Genomic DNA, 19,618 nt, shown 5'->3' with positions numbered 1-19,618 from the left:
TGAGTCAAATTTAACACTCAGTGGTGTACTGTGTCTCGTAAATAAGATGTTTGTGTTTTCTCTTTCCTAGCTTAACACCTTCCTGTCTGCGCCTATACTCGTCGATAGCCCATTATCGATGGTTTTAACCTCAAATTCTGCCGTGCTCTAGGTGCTTTTGGACAGCTAGTGTCATTCAGCGCTTAAAAGAGAATATTAAACTCTGGAGTTTTACCTCTCATGACCATGATGTGGTTATGAGGCACGACATATAATGGACGCCGCATTATTTTCACCACAACTATTTCTCTAGTTTTGCTGTTTTGCTTTCGTAGTTCGCAGGAAGGGGGGGGGGGGGGGGGATATTTAAAGCGCCTTTTAAGTCGGGCGTGATGAGTGCTCGTAGCTTCCAACATGGCATCGACGTCATGTGCAGATTCCCTTTGGAAACAGCGAATTTCAACGAATTCCGATGAGCCTGCGTCAGAATTTTTCGATGGTGGTAGCAGCACATACTCAGATGACTGATTCATCGGACTTCAGCACTGACGGCAAAAGTGCGTCAAATAGCCCTGGAACGTCAACAGGTATCTGCCGGCAGGGTTAGTTTTCTACTCCTAAATGTTTTCTCGCTGCCACACTCAGACCTAAAGATATCCAGTGTGTTCTAAAGATCACACTTCTTATCTGCAGGGTGCCAACGTTGTTTGGGCAGGACTACTTGCCGGTGGCGATGCAAAGAGTGTAGTTTTGTGCAAGAAGGTGGCCAGGAATGGACCTTGGCATTGCACAATTATTGCGCTCAGCAGTGCCGCGCAGCGGTTCCCAAGAGCCGCTGCACGAGCACGACAGCCACTAGGGCTAGCATTTTTGTTTGTATTTAAAGAATGTTTACAGAAAGCTTATATTTACAGAAATGTCGTAGTCTAATCTCAATATATCGAATGCAGATGTTTAGAATTATTGAGTATGTAGAACAATTTCTATATCGCCTGGAAAATTGCACGCATTCTTTACTTTTTATTTCTAACGGGGTTGGACGTAAAATGGATATATCGAACTGCCATCTTGGACCATGTGTGCTCTGTTGACAGGTGGTGAGCTTTCCCGCAACACCCCCGAAGATAGTGGTGGTGCCACGGGCGTTCCCGACTGCTGCGTGTTATAGCTGCACACATTGATCACGCCGAGGGCACCATTTGAACGTAGCAGCAAACGCATGCGGTTGCTTGGCTAGTTCGACAACGTCAATGACGCATTTTCTTTACTTCATAACACACATAGAACAAAGCGCAAGTGCCTAATAATATACGAACTGCAATTTTAAGCTATAAATATAATGTACTTAATGACAGTCGACTCACGTACAGTAATCTCGTTACTACACTTAGAAGTATAAAGATTTTACCGCCAGGCCTCGCCACTTACTGGTTTTTCCGACTTTCCTTGTCAATTTAAAATTACATTTTCTACTTAAATCCTGAATAGCGTGCCGAATTCTATCACTATAAATCATGGTCACTTCATTTCCATCAACGTTTCGCAACATATTCAGGCCAGTTGTCAGTCTTTTTAGGGGAAGACGCAGGGATCAGATCGCGAAAATTGGAAAAAAAAAAAAAAAAAAAAAAAAAATTTTTTTGTCAACGACGTGTTTCGGTATCTGCAATGCCTAATCTACGTTGTATCAAAATAGTTTGGCTGACAACGTACTAAAAGTGCCCGAAAAAATTAATTTACGAGTGTGCAGGGCGAGAAAACAGTTTTAAATCGCATAAAATCACCGCAGTTCACGGAGCCCTAACTTGTCTTTCCTGTCACCGAACACCGCCATCTTGTATCGTTCAAAAGCTAGAAGTTTCGCCATTCCGTTTCTGAATTCTTCTGTCGTCGCTATCTTATAACAAACACATAAACACAAAAAAAGCGCGGGTCTGCTAGAGGTGGTCACACGGGCCCTGCGATGAAAGCCGGCCTCCGATTGGTTGCCGTGCTGAAAGGAGTCTCACCAATGGTTGCTGCTGCGGCAGCGGGCAAGCTGGCAACTGCAGCGGATCGCAGTTGTCTGCTTTGCAAACCACGCTGGCATCTTTCCTCATTTGACACTCGCAGAATTCGGATTTCCAAAAGCTCCCAGGTCAGTGATGGATCATCGCTTGTTCAAAAAGAAATTTTGGACGAAGCACGCCTTTGGAAAATGGAGGCGCAAGCCTCCTACGGTGAGAAAAAGACAACAGCCAGTGGGAGAAGCGGAGCAGCGGACTGAACACGTGGATAATGTGCCGCGTTATCTTGCACCATGCGATTCCAGCAGCGAAGCCGACAATCGCCCTGTGCCATTGACACTGATAACCAAGCCACCGTAAGATGTGCCAACGGAGGTTCTTGCACCTGTGCGTACGGCTGCGTGAGTCAGCAACCGAAATCGTGTCGTTGGAGGCGACGCGGGTCAAAGGTCACCATCGCTGGCAGAGACAGTGTACCCTGTTTCCGACACATCATGTGACAGGGACACGCAGCCTGCGAGTGAACCCCAACCGTCGTTGAGCTACAGCATAATGACTCAAGGTTCACCAGACGAATCATCGCCCGAACGTCACAAGATTCGGACGTGCCTCGAACCACGTTTCCTGTTAGCGGTGACGGCAGAAGCGCAGGCATGCAGCGTTCGCGACTACCTTCGCGCAGTGTCTGCAACTGAGCGGAAGTTCAATTTGATGGACCAGCAAGGCGAAGAACAAATTTCGAACCCTTGTGGCAGTGAGTTCATTATTGTGCAGGTTTCCACAATGAAATCTTTGATCGCTAAAGCTCTGTGCCCAAGATGCCAACAGCGTTCTGTGGGTGTCCACTGCGACACTAGGCTCAGTTTGGCAGTGAAAATAGTGCTGTCATGCACTACTTGTGGCCCTTTTGAGTCCCAGAGGTCCTCTCAAAGGAAGGAAAGTGCAAGGATGTTTGATGTGAACGTTCACTCAATGCAAGCTGTTCAAGCAATAAGGAAAGGGCAGACAGCTCTAAACGATTTCTGGACCACAATGAATGTGTCCCATTGTGGTTTACACCACAAAACGTTCCAGGACCACTTGAAGGGGCTGTTCAAGCCTGCTGCAGAGGAAGGAGGCTGCCAACAACACCTTTATGGATGCTGTAGCTGCTGTGAAGGTGTACAGCGAGAGGGAGGTTGGCTTCACTAAAAATGTGACCGTTGTTTATGATGGCACTTGGCTCATGCGCGGTCATGGCTCCCACATTGGGATTGGATGCATAAAAGAATTCCACACAGGGCTTGTGCTGGACAGTGTTGTTCTGTCAAACTTCTGCCTTGGGTGTAGCCGGGCCCAGCAGAGGGTGACCCCACATACTTTCAGTGGAGGCAGCAGCATCAGTGTTAAAGAAACACTGAAGTTGGCTCTGTGTGAATGGAAGTGGAGGCCGCATTGCAGCTTTTTTGCCGTTCATTGGCCAAGAACGACCTGCGATATACTGCAGTCGTCTCTGATGGAGACAGCTGTGTTTTCCAGGCGTTGCGAGATGAGCAGCCACGTGGGTTTATAGCAGTCACAAAAAAAGACTGCATAAACCACGTGAAAAAAAGAATGGGCACTGGCCTTCGCTGCATTGTGAGCAAGGCCAAGGGGTACCCTCCACCTTTGCCACCCTCCACTGGGTGGCAAAGGTGGGCTCGTGTGGCGCTCACACAACAGTTGATAAAAAAGCTCACCAACTATGGCCTGGCTATCAGCAAGAACACTAACAATGTTGATGCAATGCAGAAAGCTGTCATGGCCACATATTATCACGTGACATCTACCGACAGTGACTCCCACTATGAGCTGTGCCCCCCTCGCTCTCTCAGCTGGTGTGAGCAGAAAGCAGCAGAAGCGAAAAAAAAAAAAAAAAAAAAAAAGAAAAGAAAAGCACAGCCTGCTCACAAATACAAGCTTATGAGCAGAGTTGCCCAAGCCATGCTGCCTTTGTATCAACGTCTTTCAGAAGTCCACCTGCTGGAGCGCTGCAAGGGTGGAAGGACCCAGAATGCAGCTGAAAGCTTGCACTCAATTATTTGGTCAACATTGTCAAAGGACAAGCATGCCTCACGTTTTGCGGAAGAGAAAGCAGCAAATGAGGCAGTCGTGAAATATAATTCAGGGAGTCAAAGAGCTTACTCGGAAATGTGTGCTACCTTGGGTGTACTACATCTTGGCGCCCTTGCCATCCAGAGGGCTCAAGAAAAGGATAAAGAACACCTGAAGAAGGCATCCAAAGCCCACCAAACAAAGAGGCAAAGGTGTAAGACGATGCTCAACAGCAATGATTCAAAATATTACAGCCCTGGTTCTTTCTCATAAATTTGCAGTGCTTTTAAAACTTTGCAGCCAGTTTGCTCAATTGTGCTATTTTTTCTCAATCACCTCGCTCGTGGAAGGCGTAGCACAACAATGGCTGGACTGATTTTGGTCGTTCATTTTGCTGTGATCCATAAGCTGTGCTGTACTTAAAGACAGTCTTGAAATGTTTCTTTATCTTTCCATTATTTAATTATTTCACAATAACTACATGCAATGAAGCACAGTCACGTGCATGTTATGTTGAGCAAAAGATTACTAGCGCACTAAAAAAAATTGAACACTGTCTTGGTGCAGATTAGACATTTGGGCAAACATGCAAAGCATTCCCAGCTCCCTATCGTGTTTCACTGTGCCAGGCTTTCCACAAGCAAGGTACTTATAAATTCTTATAAAATAAAAATTAATGAAGTTATCTATATGAAATTTTAGATTTGTCTCTTTATTGCAATGTGCAGTGTGTGTGCCTAAATTTCAGCCCTTTCTGTCAAGAAACGATAAAGTTAGTTCTGATCCCCTCCTCCTCCTTAAAGCACGCGTGGCTGTCAATAAGAAGCAGGCTACATTGCTGCAATAACTTCAGCCATATAAATAAATAGTTTGTGCGAAGCTTCAAGTGAGTATTTAGTGCGCCACAATTGGGGCACCATCGGGGATCGTTGTTCGGAGCGCGCTATTGGTTGCATGCGCGACTGACCTAGATTGCACAGACTTTGCGCGGCTGACGAAGTCGGAGATGCCTAGGCCAATTGAACGCGGTGCGACTGAACTCGCGCTCCAAACAACGATACCCGATTGTGCCCTTGGTTCATTGATTATTCTGCAAAAGTTTTTGAAGCGCTTTTTACGTGATCTTATATATCAAATTCTGGCTATATCGGACTATTTCGCTATCACAGAGCCGTTCGCTATATCGAGGTTCGAACGTATATAGCTTTTTCGTTCAATATGTATATTTCGAAAATTTCTCTTGGAGCAAAGCACCAACAATGGTTTACAGTTTTCTCCTCTTAAGGGGGGACACGGGTCGCGCGCAGTCGCTCGTCAGATTACACGCCGCGCGATCGGCCGCTGGCGTCAACTTCGTCTTCACGGGCGACCAAAAATTGCGAAAAAAACTCGATTTTTTTTCTTGCATTTTTGGAATGTACAGCTATTATTGCATCTATATTGTTAATTTCATACCGATAACATCAGTATTTTAGCCGCAGTGACGCCTTATACGACATGTACTAGCTGAATTTCAGGCGGAACTTGCGCTGAAACGGCATATTTTCCGAAACGCGCGCCTGCTCTTCCACGTGTGCTAGCGCGGACATCTTGGTCTCATTTGAAAGAGGCGACTTTTCCCTTCAAATTCCCGCCAGAACGGGCCCCATTCAGCCATTGGCCACTTATAGAATGCGCGGCAAAGAAAGGTACTAGAACGCCCTCCTATTCGTCACTCGGAGCACGTGACTTGAGCTTGCCTCCCGATTGGCGGAACTGCACGGCCATCGTCTGCTCTGCGCTTGGAGCCGCGCACTGAGGTGCGCCATCTTGCCCCAGTGTCAACGAGATATCTGAAACGGAGCGCAAATTTCGAACGCGGCACAAGTTTGGTGCGCAAGAAGTGGGACGGACACTCATCGGAAACTTCAAAAAACGCTGCTCAACACTGCAAAACGCTCAGGACGCCACAACCTCAGCGACCGATGCCGAAATCGTCGATGCAGCAACGGCAGGCCTAACGACCGCATCGGCTGCTGCGGATACTGTGACAAGTCTGCCTGCCGTTCACCCTTCGACCCAGCGCTCGCGTACGGCAAGATACGATCTACCGGCAACCCTCCAAGCGGGACGAGGAGGAAGTGAAAGCCAAAGCAAAGCTATCGGAGTTGTCTTCCGCTCCAGCGACGGAGAGGAAACGCGAGTGTGGGTGACAGTACCGACGATGCACTTCGCCCGCCTGATGGGACTACGTTTACGATTGTGGATTTGAGTGCCGTGAACACTTTATTAACATTTGCGAACTGCAACATCTGCAGTGGTACCTTATAATCGTCCGAGACGAGCGGGAATATGGACTCGCTGTGAAGCTGCGTTTTATGTGCGCAAATTGTGGAGAGATTGCGTCGGTGTGGAGCTCGCCGCGCATTCACAGTGCTCAACGAATGAAACCCTTTGCTGTGAACGTTTTTGCTATGCGTGCCATGCAGGCAACGGAGAACCGACAGACCGCGTTCAATGACGTTTGTCTCGTTGATGGGCATCAGCCGTCGGGCTCTTCACACGAAAACGTGCCAGAGCTACGTGAAGACGAAGTTGACGCCAGCGGCCGATCGCGCGGCGTGTAATCTGACGAGCGACTGCGCGCGGTCGGTTCGCGAACTTTACGCCGAACTGAACGTGGGTCATACTGGGAACATCGTTGTGTGCAAGGGCAAGGGCCTCAAAGGACATAATGAAAGAACTATGTCTAAATCCGAGCGAGCAAAGTCGCACCCTCATGGCCGAGAAAGATAGGCGTCAAATGACAGCATCAGCCAAGAAATGCAAAGCATCAGAAAATTTGCGCCAGTCCCCCAAAAAGCGGCACACCGGGGCTGGGAGTCAGCAGGACTACATGCCTGGTGCCTACTGAGCTGTTACAGCTGTAAATTTGTAAATAAAGTAGGGTTTTGCACGTTTTCTCACTTTTCTCAAAACATGTTTTTGGGTCACTTCACTGGACTGTCGAAGCGATATCTCATGATCTAGAACAGCTAGAGCACTAATTCTTTCTTTAGCAGAAAGCCTAATCTACATATTACAAAGTGCTGAGAGCAGAATTTCAAATTTGTGCGTATGTATATTTCCATTTTATGAATTTTCTTTTGGTGTGGTAGCCTTAGGTCAAGGAAAAAATTTTAATCACCTGCAGAATGGCTAATTAAAATTCCATTTGAAAACTTTTTGCAGCATTGCAGTTATTGCACATTATAGTATCTAGCTATGCAATAATATTCACTTTCTGCTGAGCAGTTTTTTTTTCCATTGTCTCCGGAAACAATAGAGTGGCAGCACCGTCAATCTCCTGAACTAATGAACCTACAAGAAAGATTATTGCATATTTGAAATCAGCACGAAAAACTAAGTAAGCTTGTATATTTTCATCAGATTTGACCATAAGATGCATGTAATAATCTCCACAACCCATGTCCCCCCTTAAGAAATATTCTTATTAATTTTTTTTCAAAGAATAGTTAATGTTCGCTTGAAAAAAAATACCATTAGAAAGCACATTCCTTCTACAAATTTATACCATACATTCCAATATCAAGCATTTGCTGTAGCAGTAAAAAAATAATTTACTAGACTACCCAAAATCTGCCCATTTTACCGCGAACAGGAAGGTGTTAAACCAGAGCTGATGAGAATGCAGGACATTTTCAGGAGTGCTCTTAGTTACGCATGCTTTGCCTCCATAGCTTTCCCTTTACTGGCACAGATAGTTGTCCACAAGCATAACTGGCTTTTTGCTTGCAGGGTTTAGGCGATAGCAGACTGACCGCATCTGTGCGCAGGATCTTGCTCTTCAGCCAGGAAAGATAGTAGACGCGCACACGCTGCTTCTTGCCAGAGATTGTGACCAGGATATTCTGGCCCTCGAGCACCTCCATCTGCTGAAAGCGCCGGCGCGAAATGAGCTGGTACACCTTGCCCTGCCCACTGCGGTCCAGCAGCATCAGGCCATTCTCCGTGCCAATCAGCAGATTCACCCCTGAATCGAAAGGAGAAGAAAGCGAGATGAGATTATGTTGCACTAGGTGAGCGTGAAAACACCACTGTGAGTCATCATGACAAGAAATAAGCCAGAACACCTACATTGCATGAAAGTAGACATAAGCACAAACTATGCCTTAAAAAGACACTAAGAGCTATGCCAGACCACTTTACAATGACGTAAGTACTCTTTCAATACTCTATGCTTGTGCATTCAACAGAAAAAGCTTATTATTGGAGTAAAGAAAGAGCAAATTTCTCAAGCTGGCATATCTGTGTGACAGCACGGTTCTCAGTGTTTTCTTGTATGTGGGCCAACCTGGCACAGGAAGGGTTCTCAGAGTTTCCTTGGCTGATTTTTTTGTGTTTTACCTGTGCTTGTACTCCTATAGTTTTCCTATACTAGAGAGAAACCTTGTTACCATGAATACCACATTAACTAATTTTTCAGAAATCCTCTGCTGATTTCTTAGGGTTTCAATGTAAATATACTTCAGCACTACAAACTTCGGAATACCAAACTTTTCAGAATAATGGTTATTATTCAGTTTCCATGTTATCTTAACAATGCCTCAGTACTATGAACTAATATTCCGAAATCTGGGCAATTTTACGTTTCCGTGTATCCTTCATGGCAGTCAAAAACAAGGCTAGCAAACAACAAGGCGCAGAAAGTGGACGCCGCGGCGCATGGGTTCCGAAAACCTGAGACAGTGCTCAATTAAGAAATGCTAGAGAGAATTTTTTAAAATCTATTGCGGAGGCAACGATGCATCCGAGTTTTGCAAGCGCATGCTCCGCCAAGGCAAGTGTCACCTAGCTACCGAGGCGAGTCTCTTTCTTCTTTCGCTCTTCGTGGAGAAATGTAACCTCTGTACTCGCATAGATGCCACATAGTCACACTTTACACTTTCCAGACGGTGTCGTTTACGCGCACTTGCGCTTTGGAACAGTTCAGGTGTCCGCCTTGAGCAAGACAGTCATGGTGACCACAGCAAGGAATGTTAAGAATGGACAAGAAAGATTGCGCTTTGGAGGCGACATGGAGCTTCGTTTTTGTCAGTTAGTTTCCTCAGCATCTGCTTTGCGTGCGTCACTCTTATTTCTGGGGTCTCACACATGCTCTTGGGACAAAGGAACGACAGCACAGTAGTGCAAACAACCATAAGGGTATTTATTGCACCTTTCATACACTAATGCCTGCTAGCTGAATTTCTATCCACAGAACATGCCGATGGGCGCGCAACAAACATACGAAGTTCGACTAACAACTGGATATGGAACAAATATGTTCACGCCGTGCTGGATACCAATGGCTGGTAGTCCGTGTGTACGGTCTCGAATGGTGGCTTGTTTGAACGATCGTGTTCGTCCATTACGGTGCCCTGCTCCTAGGCCCTGCAAGATGGTCTCTCAGAAGCATGGATCGGCATACTTGCAGAATGCCCGCGCCGCTTGCCGATTCCGAGCCAAAGAGAAAGAGTCTACTCCCTGCCGCGCCCAACTAACCCTGCCGTTAGGTGGTATCAGCAGCGCAACACTCGCACCATCTCTTGTAATGTGTTGCTATCCCATTGACTGCACCTGGTACTTAGCAACAGGGAGAAGCTGGATTACAGGAGATGTGCGAGAGTCGAGCATCCCCACATATTATATGGTGCTTCGGTGGTGCGTGGTAGCGGAATATACAGAAAATAGCAACAGCGCGGGCCGAGAGCCAACAGATGTTTTCATGGATAGCTCAAACGGCGACGACTGATGGGTTGATGGGTGGAATGCTTAATTTTGGGGCTTTGACTATAACGACCTTTCAGAATAACACATGATTTTTGGTGGTTCTTCGCGATTCATTATATTGAGATTTGACTAACTAAATTTGGCACACATACTTTTGAAGATATGTAGAATGCTGACATCTACTTGAAATTCCAGTACCTCTCAGCAGTAGTTGCAAAAGTAAAAGGTTACATTTTAGGGAATTATTTGGAAAAAAAATTGAAATGTCGAAACTCTTTTGCATTGTTCCAGTAATCGTACATGTTTGCCTAGATATTGCCACATCGCAGTCTACAAAGAGCTAAATAAGCTACAGCATGACGATTTTTGTGAATATACAGATTACTATATTTGGCGATATTGTATGACATAACTCAAGAACTATAGCAGCTACACAAAAACTAATTGCATAATTTAAATCTGGATAAAAAGCCATACCGTTGGCTTAATTTGCAAACCTCTAAAACAAATTATATACAACAAGATTGTTTTAAGGAGTGCTTCCCCTCAACCACCTCCTAGGCTAGGTGAAAAAACCCGTATCAGCCAAATTTTGCAGCCGTTATGCTGCGCGTGGAGCTAGCAGGCAGAGCGTGGAGGCACCTTTTCCTCAAAAACTCCCTTTTCAACAGAAACCTTCTCCTCACTTTTTTACGGCTGCTGTATTTTGTCATTTAGCAGATTCCCATATGCAGCTGTTATTGGCCAATAGTTGACATCAATCAAGATGGGTATTTGCATCAGTGCACTTCTTCCTACTGTGCCTGTGCATATATGACGCAGTTTAAAGGGACACTAAAGGCAAATAAAAAGTCAACATGGACTTTTTAAATACCATTCCAGAAACCTTGCAACGCTTGTTTCATGCCAAGAAAAGACTTAGTTTAAGAGAAAATCGCACCTGTAGGGTCCGAATAACTTTTCAGAAATTAAAATCTCCTGCCACCCAACCAGGGGAGTGGTGACGTTGCATACATCATCTCCACCCTTTGCTGCCATTGGCGAGTAAAACGGCGCCCGACAGACGGCAGCACTGAGCCAAGACAGAGCTATTGATTCGCTGCAGCAGCTGCTTTTCGGTCAAGTGGCGTAGACCGTTCGGGCATCCGACATAACATTGAAGTTGAATTCTCTGCTATACTTGCAATTTGTGCGAGTTTCACGAGCCAGAAAAACCAGTGCAGCACTACGTGATAACGAAACTGCTGAAACGCGAAGGCATGGACGGGGTAGAGTCGAACAAAAACAAAACCTTTCGACTGCCCGCATCATTGTCAAAGGCAGTTTCAATTAGTTCTTTTTTCTAAAAATGAAACAGCACTGGATAGGTAGCATTTTATTTCGTCTTATAATACGATACAAGGATGTTTTTTGCAACGAGTGGTTGAGCACTAGTGACAGAATTTAAGGAGGTATGGTTGGGTAACGCCGCCCCCCAAAAATTGAATTTGCAATTTAGGCACAGAAAGATCTACTGCACTATGAGGAACAAACCTGCGGAAGCGCTACCTTGAGCGCCCACTCAAAGTGGTTCAAATGTCGCGTCGAAGTGTGCTGCATGCCCTGGCGTTTAAAAATGGCGGGTAAAGGCCGGTTTGTTCATTGTTGTCGTTCGCGATTTTATTCGTTATGGCGTGTTTTTTTTTTGCTTGTGTGTGTGGTAAGTAAATGATTTGTACTAAAAAATCATATATTAATTAAAAGAAAATGAGACATCCACCCAATCGTAGCAATTGCCACAAAGGAATCCCATACGGGTTCCTCGTAAGGAAAGCATCGCAGTTGATGAAAAATTCGTTCTGGTCCGGGGTGCGAACCTGGGACCACCGCCTTTCTGGGGCAGCCGCTCTACCATCTGAGCTAACCAGGCGGCTAGCAAATGGCAGGGCGAAGTCGAATTTGTTAACAACTCGAAGCAAGAGTTTGATGTAATAGCCCCTTTGTAGAAAAGAACTATATTACATCAAACTCTTGCTTTTGCTTAGGTGGTCGTGGTTGCCTCTGTTTCGAGTTTCAAACGTATTGCTTGCCCAGAAGATGGCACAATTGTCCAGCAAATGGAGCAGAAAGAGAACTTTCAAAGGTAATCAGTTTTCTGAGCAAATGTATTCATGGACGAACACAGAACACCAATGAGTCGCTCAACCAACTCATCTGGTGCCGCTGCCCTAAGAAAACTTTGTCAGTGCTTACACATTGAAAACAACTAACAATGCCGTAGCCTACTAAAATGAAGGTAATTCTGCACGAAAAGCTGTTCTGGAGGCCCTTGGAATTGTTTCAGGTCTGTTTTGTAATATTGCCCTCGACAGGATGGACAAAGAGCGTGTTGACAGGGCAGAATTCTGACTCTGCCGAGAGCAAGGAAGGACGACTGATAAAAAGGAACACTAAGAAGGGTTTTGGAGACACCTGCAAGAAATTCAGCGGTGAAATATATTCTCCTGGGGCAATTTGAGCATCCACAAGCAGTATACGAACATAAAACTAAATTTTTTTTTTCAAATTGCACTTTTTATGAATTTGTCAAATTCAATGTACCTTTTCTCAGAAAGTATTCATCCCATTCCATTGAAAATTTGTACACATGTACTACAACCAGTCATAAATATTCTGAACTAAAAAGATATCTGATGATATCAATGATAACACTGGAAAAATTTACACTGCAAGAAACCGCCCTTGTGGCTTTGTGCAAGGAGACATTTTTTTGGGGTGCGAACTCCGAAGTGGGTATGATATCTTTTAGTTCAGATGTAACCTATGGGTATTTAGAATAACACTGTGTAATATCATCAATTTCCTCTGTGTGGTTGCAGAGAAAAGGTACATCAAATAATTAAACACACCTAAAATTTTAGGAGTGGGCTACAGGAAAGGCAAACCATCTAGACACAAACAAAGTGTCTTGTGTTGTACCCAAGAGCATCTTTTGTAAGCGCGTGAAATTTGATGCGAATATCTGCAGCCGTTTCTAAAATATTACGTTAAAACTATCATGTACCATTTACCCTACCATACCTCCTTAACTGAGGAGTGCTTTGAAAGCTTTGAAACATGTGAAACCACACACATGCTCTGCAGCGTGCTCTCACACCTTTAGTGAGAGCATGTCTGCGTAAGCCTGGTGCCTGGCAGTTGCCTTGACAGACTGTACTCTGCTATTGTGCAAGATATGCAAATCTGTAGATCAAGCTGGTGCAGGACAAAGCTGGTCTGCACCAAATTGCATGGCCAAGCATGAGCGTGAGCATGAGTGCGCACTCCAATCCTGTCATTTACATTGTTAGCCAAAACAGTTGCATGTAGTAACTGCACCTGCAGCATAGCACAGACACTGAAGCCACTGCGGGATGCTGTGATGAGCGTGCTTGCTAACGACAACAGTGTGCTCTTGATTTGTATTTGTGAGTGACATGAATCAAGGCCAGAGCACCAGCATCTGACAAACAGGTCGTCTGTTTCCCAAGTTGCGCACCCTCAAGGTTTGTCATCACTGTGGTCGAAGCTTCTTAGGTTGGAAATCCTTACAATGCGAGCCCGGAGTGCAGCATCCATCGCTTAGCCGATGTGCATTCTGCCAATATACTCGCACGAGTGAACATGAAGATAAAGTTTGTTCAACTCTCAGAAATTGTGCAATTGTTGTAGAGATAAGTGTGAAAGGAAATGTGCCAGTGATGTCACTAAGTGCAAAAATAGCCACGCGTAGCTATCTAGGACACTGTAGCACAGCACAAAGATGAGACACCGTGAACTGAACAATAAGACGAGGAATAGCTTCCGAGTTTGGCACGTTGTAGGTGCCGAAATCAGAAGAAATGGCATCTATGTGAACATCAGAAATCAAATTTCAACCATGCGCCATGGTGGTGTTCAGTAGGCGGAGCGTTCTAGGCACCACTCTGCTCTGCTATAGCCTTGGTAGTGCAAGGCATTGAAGAAGGACCGAGAGCACCGCGAAGGGGATCAAAGGCGACCTTTCATTGCCAATAAGTCTGCTTCTGTTGATTGCAATGACAAACTTTTTGCGGCAAAGTATTCCTGAACTTGTCTGTTTTAACGCCAAATGCATTTCTCAACTTCGATGAAAAGTTGCTCAGGAACCCCTTAAATATGGCTCTGTAAATTGCAACACAGATGTGATAAATTCAATCATTGCTGTAAATAGCTCTTGGTAGGTTCTACACTGGTACACACAGAAGATGAGAACTGCCTTAGGCTCAGGCTATTAAAACAGAGGAGGTAAAAATATCATGTAATGCAACACAATAACACAATGTGGCCTATGGGCTTGCATATTCAATATTCCAGGAATCACTGCTACATGGCATTTAAAAAGGTCATACTGTCAAAATGTAAAAGGATATGAAATGACTGACAATAACGAGCACTGTCCTTGTCTCTAACTATCCTATGAAAGCAATGAGCCATGTGTACATATATAGGACGGAAAAGTTAAAGAATGTATGTTAACTTACAAGATATTTGTTTTGTTGGGTGCACAGCGGAAGTGCAATTGCACAAATTTCTTTTCAAGTTAAGCACAAGTTGAGGTCAGAGCTTGCCTTCGTATTTTCTCGTCCCATCCCTATCTGGCGCTTTCTTGTGCCATGCGTTACCTCAACAGGAGACAAACGAGATAAAGGAGCAACGTACCCCAGAGAGCTGCACAGAGGATCTCCGAGTAGAAGCGCTTCTTGTACTTGCGGATCTCTGGGGTGGTGCTCACTGCCTCATGCGAGGTGGGTGTGACGTTGACGTTGACATGGGACTCCCGCCGGGGAGATGGGGCTGGGGGTGCCCCACCCCCCGCTGTGCTGCCCCCACCCGCGCTAAAGCCAAACGCCAGGAACGAGCGCTGCTTCTGTTGCAACTGCAACTGAGGTGGAGCCGGTGGGTTAAGAGCCTGTCGGTACTACAGGGGTGGGTGGGGAAAAAGAAAAAAAAGGGGGAGGGGGAAGGAAAAAAAGAAGACGAGACGCACACACAGGGTGGCCAGGCCTTAGGTACACATGCAGGCAGACACCAGTGGAGAGGAATGCCATGCACACAACAGTGCGCGAAAACCATAACCTGTACACAGCAGTCCAGCCACAACCAGTTATTAAAAAGGCAAAACAATGATGAACGCCTCAGATGTGAGTGCAAAGCATGTGACATCTCCTGCTGAAGTGGGCCTATTCAACAGAGAGCTCAGAATGTACTGTTCCTCACTACCAGCACAGGAATGTAAATGTCTGCATAATACGTCCCCTAGACTGAGGCTGTATTACTTTAGTTATTTAAAATTTAAATTCTTAATCACACCTCAGAACTTGATACAACCTTTCCCGTTGCCTCTATACAATATAGCAATGAAGCTGTCAACCAAAGATGAGAAAAAGTAAGCTACGAACTGAAGCTATGGTTCACATCAAAGGGCTAACCTCTACTGTATATACTTGTGTAATGACTGCACTCATGTAAAAGCCCACACCGAGAACTTCGCCTGAAAAATTAAAACATATATATCATCATCATCATCATCATCATCAGCCTAGTTACGCCCACTGCAGGGCAAAGGCCTCTCCCATACTTCTCCAACTACCCCGGTCATGTACTAATTGTGGCCATGTTGTCCCTGCAAACGTCTTAATGTCATCTGCCCACCTAACTCTCTGCCGCCCCCTGCTACGCTTCCCTTCTCTTGGAATCCAGTCCGTAGCTCTTAGTGACCATCGGTTATCTTCCCTCCTCATTACATGTCCGGCCCATGCCCATTTCTTTTTCTTGATTTCAACTAAGATGTCGTTTACCCGCGTTTGTTGCCTCACCCAATCTGCTCTTTTCTTATCCCTTAACGTTACACCCATCATTCTTCTTTCCATAGCTCGTTGCGTCGTTCTCAATTTCAGCAGAACCCTTTTCGTAAGCCTCCAGGTTTCTGCCCCATATGTGAGTACTGGTAACACACAGCTGTTGTACACTTTCCTTTTGAGGGATAGTGGCAACCTACTGTTCATGATTTGAGAATGCCTGCCAAACGCACCCCAACCCATTCTTATTCTTCTGGTTATTTCAGTCTCATGATCCGGATCCGTGGTCACTACCTGCCCTAAGTAGATGTATTCCCTTACCACTTCCAGTGTTTCGCTACCTATCGTAAACTGCTGTTCTCTTCCGAGACTGTTAAACAGTACTTTAGTTTTCTGCAGATTAATTTTCAGACCCACCCTTCTGCTTTGCCTCTCCAGGTCAGTGAGCATGCATTGCAATTGGTCTCCTGAGTTACTAAGCAAGGCAATATCATCAGCGAATCGCAAGTTGCTAAGGTATTCTCCATCGACTTTTATCCCCAATTCTTCCCACTCCAGGCCTCTGAATACATCCTGTAAACATGCTGTGAATAGCAGTGGAGATATCGTATCTCCCTGTCTGACGCCTTTCTTTATAGGGATTTTGTTGCTTTCTTTGTGGAGGACTACGGTGGCTGTGGAGCCGCTATAGATATCTTCCAGTATTTTTACATATGGCTCATCTACACCCTGATTCCGTAATGCCTCCATGACTGCTGAGGTTTCGACTGAATCAAACGCTTTCTCGTAATCAATGAAAGCTATATATAAGGGTTGGTTATATTCTGCACATTTCTCTATCACTTGATTGATAGTGTGAATATGGTCTATTGTTGAGTAGCCTTTACGGAATCCTGCCTGGTCCTTTGGCTGACAGAAGTCTAAGGTGTTCCTGATTCTATTTGCGATTACCTTAGTAAATACTTTGTAGGCAACGGACAGTAAGCTGATCGGTCTATAATTTTTCAAGTCTTTGGCGTCCCCTTTCTTATGGATTAGGATTATGTTAGCGTTCTTCCAAGATTCCGGTACGCTCGAGGTTATGAGGCATTGCGTATACAGGGTGGCCAGTTTCTCTAGAACAATCTGACCACCATCCTTCAACAAATCTGCTGTTACCTGATCCTCCCCAGCTGCCTTCCCCTTTTGCATAGCTCCTAAGGCTTTCTTTACTTCTTCTGGCGTTACCTGTGGGATTTCGAATTCCTCTAGGCTATTCTCTCTTCCACTATCGTCGTGGGTGCCACTGGTACTGTATAAATCTCTATAGAACTCCTCAGCCACTTGAACTATCTCGTCCATATTAGTAACGATATTGCCGGCTTTGTCTCTTAACGCACACATCTGATTCTTGCCTATTCCTAGTTTCTTCTTCACTGTTTTTAGGCTTCCTCCGTTCCTGAGAGCCTGTTCAATTCTATCCATATTATAGTTCCTGATGTCCGCTGTCTTACGCTTGTTGATTAACTTAGAAAGTTCTGCCAGTTCTATTCTAGCTGTAGGATTAGAGGCTTTCATACATTGGCGTTTCTTGATCAGATCTTTCGTCTCCTGCGATAGCTTACTGGTTTCCTGTCTAACGGCGTTACCACCGACTTCTATTGCGCACTCCTTAATGATGCCCATGAGATTGTCGTTCATTGCTTCCACACTAAGGTCCTCTTCTTGAGTTAAAGCCGAATACCTGTTCTGTAGTTTGATCCGGAATTCCTCTAGTTTCCCTCTTACCGCTAACTCATTGATTGGCTTCTTGTGTACCAGTTTCTTTCGTTCCCTCCTCAAGTCTAGGCTAATTCGAGTTCTTACCATCCTGTGGTCACTGCAGCGTACCTTGCCGAGCACGTCTACATCTTGAATGATGCCAGGGTTCGCGCAGAGTATGAAGTCGATTTCATTTCTAGTCTCACCATTCGGGCTCCTCCACGTCCACTTTCGGCTAACCCGCTTGCGGAAAAAGGTATTCATTATACGCATATTATTCTGTTCTGCAAACTCTACTAATAATTCTCCTCTGCTATTCCTAGAGCCTATGCCATATTCCCCCACTGACTTGTCTCCAGCCTGCTTCTTGCCTACCCTGGCATTGAAGTCGCCCATCAGTATAGTGTATTTTGTTTTGACTTTACCCATCGCCGATTCTACGTCTTCATAAAAGCTTTCGACTTCCTGGTCATCATGACTAGATGTAGGAGCGTAGACTTGAACAACCTTCATTTTGTACCTCTTATTAAGTTTCACAACAAGACATGCCACCCTCTCGTTAATGCTATAGAATTCCTGTATGTTACCAGCTATTTCCTTATTAATCAGGAATCCGACTCCTAGTTCTCGTCTCTCCGCTAAGCCCCGGTAGCACAGTACATGCCCGCTTTTTAGCACTGTATATGCTTCTTTTGTCCTCCTAACCTCACTGAGCCCTATTATATCCCATTTACTACCCTCTAGTTCCTCCAATAACACTGCTAGACTCGCCTCACTAGATAGCGTTCTAACGTTAAACGTTGCCAGGTTCAGATTCCAATGGCGGCCTGTCCGGAGCCAGGTATTCTTAGCACCCTCTGCAGCGTCACAGATCTGACCGCCGCCGTGGTCAGTTGCTTCGCGGCTGCTGGGGACTGAGGGCCGGGGTTTGATTGTTGTATTCATATAGGAGGTTGTGGCCAAGTACTGCACCAGGGTGGCCAATCCTGCTCTGGTGAGAGAGTGCGTTACCGGTTCTGGTCACCGGGATCAGGCCGCACTCCAGGCCTGTTTGTGCAATTTTCTCAACACACGTTTTTTTTTTGTATTTTCCGGTGGAGAATAGCGCGGCACCGGGATTTGAATCACGGTCCTCTTGCACTGGAGACGGATACTCTACCGTCCCCGTAGGAGTTAAATTAAAAATTAATTAATTTAATAACATATATATATATATATTTAAAAATTACCAATGTGTAAACTGCACCCTTGATTTTTGAGAAGGTTGGGAGTGTTATCTTTCGTGTGGTGCGAGAATTCTGCCTTTTATTTTTCTTTTTTTAAGTTGGTGGCAAAGCAAGGAGGCTGTGCCGAGTTTTTGGCACCTCCAGGTGGCAAAAGCATAGCCACCGACATTTAGCGGCTGGCTCCGAGACGCTACTGTCGCTTGTCTGTGGGGCGTCAACATTATGCCAAGCCGGCAGGCGCAGCACTAAGGGAATAGCCAAGAATAGCCTCAGCCAGTACAAGTGAGTACTTAATTCAATAAAGGCAAGTACCATTGAAAATATTTATGAGAAGAGGGGGAAAAAAAAATGATTTTCTCCGTGTAATCGCTGCACCCCCAATTTTCACCCCAAATCTCAGATAAAAGCTTGCGACCATTACGAGTGCAGGGGTAGGACTGCCCAAAGTGATTTTGGAGCAATTTTTAGAGCAAGTAAAATTATGCTTTGGAGCAGTTTGGAGCAGACAAACTGCATTTTGGAGAAGCTTGGAGCAGGCTACATTGCAGTTTGGTGCAGGCAAATCTGAATTTTGGTAGAATAATGGAATATGCAATATGGCAGCGCACTTTGAAACTACGATGAAACAGAATAAACCAACACGGGCGCTGTACTGCAACAAGCAACGTCTTAAGCTGAACTTCAAAGCAGATTATCCCAATACTGCAACTCTCTAGCACCTGCGAATTTTGGTAATAGTGCTTGCATATTTTTAATTTGCAGTAGCAATCACGAAAAACATGCACTCTGCATTAATGTGCCCGAAACTTCGAAAAAAAACTTCAAGCCAAAAATTCATTCATACGCATGCTCGCCATCTACTCAAATGCACTGCGATGGAGGTATTTTCATCAACAAGCAACTGTTTCTTTGAGGAATAGTAGACAAGCATTACTGAAAAGTGCCCAAGAGTGAGTCGAGAGGCTTGCATATGAACAAAAAGATAAGCCAACGTGTATGCACATTA

The 19,618-nt window shown here is 45.2% G+C and overlaps 1 protein-coding gene across 6 annotated transcripts in view; it reads right to left on the bottom strand.

The window, feature by feature from the left end:
- Positions 1-19,618, bottom strand: part of msn (serine/threonine-protein kinase msn) — a 115,042-nt gene that overhangs the window by 31,190 nt on the left and 64,234 nt on the right. For 5 of the 6 annotated variants that reach the window (XM_050189269.3, XM_050189270.3, XM_050189272.3 and 2 more), the window contains 2 exons: positions 14,508-14,766; positions 7,859-8,070 (listed from right to left, as the gene is read on the bottom strand). In XM_050189269.3, coding sequence (XP_050045226.1) covers positions 7,859-8,070; positions 14,508-14,766 — 471 coding nt within the window. The remainder of the gene's footprint in view (positions 1-7,858; positions 8,071-14,507; positions 14,767-19,618) is intronic. The other variant, XM_050189271.3, reaches the window with a different exon arrangement.

Source organism: Dermacentor andersoni, chromosome 2 (genome assembly GCF_023375885.2).
Source record: "Dermacentor andersoni chromosome 2, qqDerAnde1_hic_scaffold, whole genome shotgun sequence".
NCBI classification, from domain to species: domain Eukaryota; kingdom Metazoa; phylum Arthropoda; class Arachnida; order Ixodida; family Ixodidae; genus Dermacentor; species Dermacentor andersoni.
Note: the sequence above shows the minus strand (reverse complement) of the source record. Positions and strands in the feature narration are given on the sequence as shown.